Below are 3,846 nucleotides of genomic sequence, written 5' to 3'. Positions count from 1 at the left end.
GTCTTTACCACATAGTCACCAATATGTACTTAATGGTTTATAACTACACCACCATCTAGTGGTCTTCCATCTAAACCATAATCTGTAGTTATTGACTTCTACTACATTTTCATCGTTAGGGTTTAGATGTACGCTGCGTTCGCAATGGCAGGATTTCAACGAAGGGTTCACGCAATTGCTCTGTTCTTATCCTTAGCTATGATTATGATACAGGGTAATAAATTTAACAAAAGTACTACATGCTATTGTATTGCTCAAGGGCACTTAAGGAAATTATGAAACTTGAAGATAAACAAGCCTATAGGAACTTTAGTGTGCGGTCGAACAATTAAGATAAAATATTTTTCGTACGCTCAAAAAAGAGAATGCAAATGTAGTTCCAGAAAAGATCAGCATAGGCGTAAAATGTTGATTTGTAATTTTTGATACTGTAAATACTGGCTTTGACACTGTAGAACGAAAGCGTTTTAACCGATAGTATTGAGAGTAAAGGCAATATCGATATACAAGCTAGAATAATGCTGGTAACCTGCAAAAATAAAAAACCTTATCCTTTAAAATCGGCGGAAAACATAACGCATATAATTTAGAGTTTCTATTGACAAATACAAATAAACTTTATTTTACCCATAAGTCACACTTCAGAAAACTAATGGAGTATTTCTCAACTGGCTGAGGTGGTGGTGTCATTAACGTCATATCCGTAATTTCAATGTGACTCGTGTAATACCAGAAGTTACTCCTTTCAACGTTTGATAGCTCACTTGGAAACACTACCATTTCAACCTCCTATATAACAAAAAGTACACGATCATAAATTTAAACATGATGGCCCCGCCCTGCAGATTAGAACCCAGACGTTTTAAAGGCTCCAGCTATCAAGAGTATTTTACTCGAAAAACATTCTATAGTCCCTTTTAAAAACGCCATTTAGTTACTGACGTAAAGGCCTAGAGATGTTCCACCAAATACCCAATGAAGAATATTTAAAAAGGATAATTCGCTTATGGTTTCAGTAAAACTTTTGAAGTATTACTTGTAGTAAAAAAAGGGAACCAGAACTAACCTTTATCTCCCTTAAAACAGTACCGTTGCCTCGCATCTCTTCAAACATGTATGGTTTCATAATCATTCTTTCAAATAATTTAAAACATTAAAATTTAACAAAACCAAATTAAAACAACAAATGTACAACATCATTTCTTACGTGGCATTGAAGACCATTTTCAAAATTGTGCCGATTGTTTCAAATGCGTTTCTAATAGAATCGTGTAGCAGTGTTTCCTAAAAAAATGGAAGTAGTACATAATAATATCCATGATTTAAATTTAAATATTTATACAGTACTTCGAAAACACCAACGGGTATATCAATATTCTCTGCCATTCTGCATTTAAAGCAATAACAATCATTAATGAAACAGACGAAAACTTGAACAATTTTGAAAATTAAAATATGATAAACATGTTCTTAATTTTAGGATGGGCCAAAACACAAAATAGACCACAACAATATCAAAACATTGGTTATATCAGAAAAGAAGAATGTATTTTATAAAGGAAGAAATACATGTTGTGTCTTGTATCAGTAGGACCCCAAATAGTAACCGAGATTCCAAAGTTGTTCAAAACTGCTGTTGTTTTGGCAAAAGCAGACTTGTTTAGCTCAAGTTTTGAACACATAGGTTTCGCTATTTGAACTCGAATAGTACAAGGTCAGGTGAGGTTAATTAAGTAAGGTTAAATTTGGTTATTTGTAGCAAAATAGTCTTAGGTTATTCGAACCCCAATAGGTCAGGTGAGGTTTTGTTATTTTTTTAACCGCAATGTTGTTAGTTTAGGTTAAATTAACGTGTGATGATCCAGTTGTACTTAATAGGCACCACAGGAATACATAGATTTACTACTTGGAATCCTTAAGAGGCCATTTTATGGGCCTGGGTGTCTGACTGAAAGGGGAGGAGGTGTAGAAACCGTCACCGTTGACGTCATGCATAATTTATTTGACGTATTTTCCGACCTGTGCCGCGACTCCCGCGACCTATGCGCGTTGAACCCGAATGTAAACATGATGCGTCGTCTGAACAAGTAGACCAAGGATTACGTTTCTAAAAAAAGGCGAGACTTGCTTTCAACTCGATATTACTATTCTCACAGGGTGGAGTAAAAATTTAATTCCTTCTACTCTTCACCAAAGTTATGCAAAATCTATTTAAGGAACCGCAAATATGAGAACTGTGTGATGAGATCCGCTCAAACGGGAACCGCAGTTATGAAAACGGTATTATGGGAACCGCAATTATGAGAACGCTATTATGGGATCCACTCATACGGGAACCGCTTATATGAGGGCTTCCCGAAATAAAGCTGTTTGTAAACTTTGTGTTGAATCAGAAATTTGTCACGAAACTTACTTGAATTTATAAAATCTAGTAGTAGAATTCTCGATGCGTTTGAAAAACGTACCAAACATTTCACACATGGTGATATCTGAAGGTATAAATGGGTGCTCGATATGCCCAGTAGATCTTGATAGCTCCTTTCAATCGGCGCACCGTTGTTGAGACTATGAAATTGGGTGAACTATACCTATAAAGTTTGACTCCACTTTGATCCCGTATCACGTACGCACAATTGTTTTTCTACCTAGTGACAATTTGTTTTGAGCTGCTATAATCAAGTCTTCCAATTTGAAGGAAAAATTGAAAGAAAATCATATGCATAATAACACTTCTAGGGTAGGGAAGTTTTTACTTTTTTTTCGACAGTTGATTGCTTACACCAACGTTGCCGTAACAACCCCTACCAACTGCATGTTACCGATTGAAAAATAATTATCATAGACCTTGCATGCGTTTATGGCCTACGTAAAATTCCCACGGTTGTTATTTGCAGGGGACGCCAAACAATTTTCAGAATAGAGTTTAAACGGATACTTAAATGAACTTTTCACACGAGGTTCATCAACACTATTATCTTTCTTAGTAGATTTAACAATACTAATTCATCCGCATCAGCTTGCACTATTTTATAAAATTGGATCATTTGATCGGTTAATTGTTCTGAATTGAAAGAAAAACGATCTGTACGAACGAAAATGTCATTTTGAGGATAAGTTTTGTTTTATTTTAGCTCAGGGGATTAGTTACGACAAGTTGGGAAACCAAAATAAACCTCTCCGAGTCGAGACGCAATTAAGAGGTTTTTCTTACATAATTAAATAAACATAATTGATATTAATTAATTTTAATCGTCATTAATTTACCTCAATTATAGTTAAATCGTTTTAAGAAACTTTATTCCTAAAATCAACTTAAACATAGCTATTGTTGACGTTTGAATTCGAGCGTATGCCTCTTTTACAATTTTTGGAAATTTAAGGTGTATAACGCGATTGATTCACAATAAATGATAAGAAAACCCGCAATTGCGTGAACCTATGATGAAAGCCATGCCATTGGGAGGCTAGACGTTTCTCGTAACCCTAGCCGATCGCCGCATACTTCTTAATCCTAACGATGGAAGTAGAAGCCAAAAATTGCTCTCTTGGAACACGTTTGCTCCAATTTGCCAACACACACACACACAGACACGTCCAGTGTAATGCCTTCCCGTGACGTCAGCGTCTAGAGTATGTAATTCAAAAAGTAGATTTTTAGTCAACTCAAAAAACGAAAACACGGTACTTTATTTCTTTGATAGTTACACAAAGTTTTCTAAATTTTTTATATATGAGAAAGTTAACAACGTTCTGTTTTGAATAATTTTAACGTTTTAGTTTCCATAAATAATTGGTTCTGATATAGATATTCTGGATAAATTTTTATATATTACTTTTATCAGAAGG

The 3,846-nt window shown here is 34.8% G+C and overlaps 1 protein-coding gene across 1 annotated transcript; it reads right to left on the bottom strand.

The window, feature by feature from the left end:
* Positions 1-275: 275 nt before the first annotated feature.
* Positions 276-1,386, bottom strand: LOC149616263 (uncharacterized). Its single transcript, XM_089856177.1, has 5 exons — positions 1,348-1,386; positions 1,208-1,284; positions 1,067-1,133; positions 628-789; positions 276-529 (listed from the first exon to the last, which is right to left on the bottom strand). The coding sequence occupies exons 1-5, from the start codon at positions 1,384-1,386 to the stop codon at positions 329-331; spliced, it is 546 nt and encodes a 181-aa protein (XP_089712303.1). The 3' UTR covers positions 276-328.
* Positions 1,387-3,846: the final 2,460 nt, after the last annotated feature.

The sequence above is a fragment of the Phalangium opilio genome, unplaced genomic scaffold (genome assembly GCF_054372755.1).
Source record: "Phalangium opilio isolate 3A_F unplaced genomic scaffold, DU_Popi_V2 ptg000217l_1, whole genome shotgun sequence".
NCBI lineage: Eukaryota > Metazoa > Arthropoda > Arachnida > Opiliones > Phalangiidae > Phalangium > Phalangium opilio.
The sequence above is the reverse complement of the archived record's forward strand: the minus strand, read 5'-3'. Positions and strand labels throughout refer to the sequence as shown.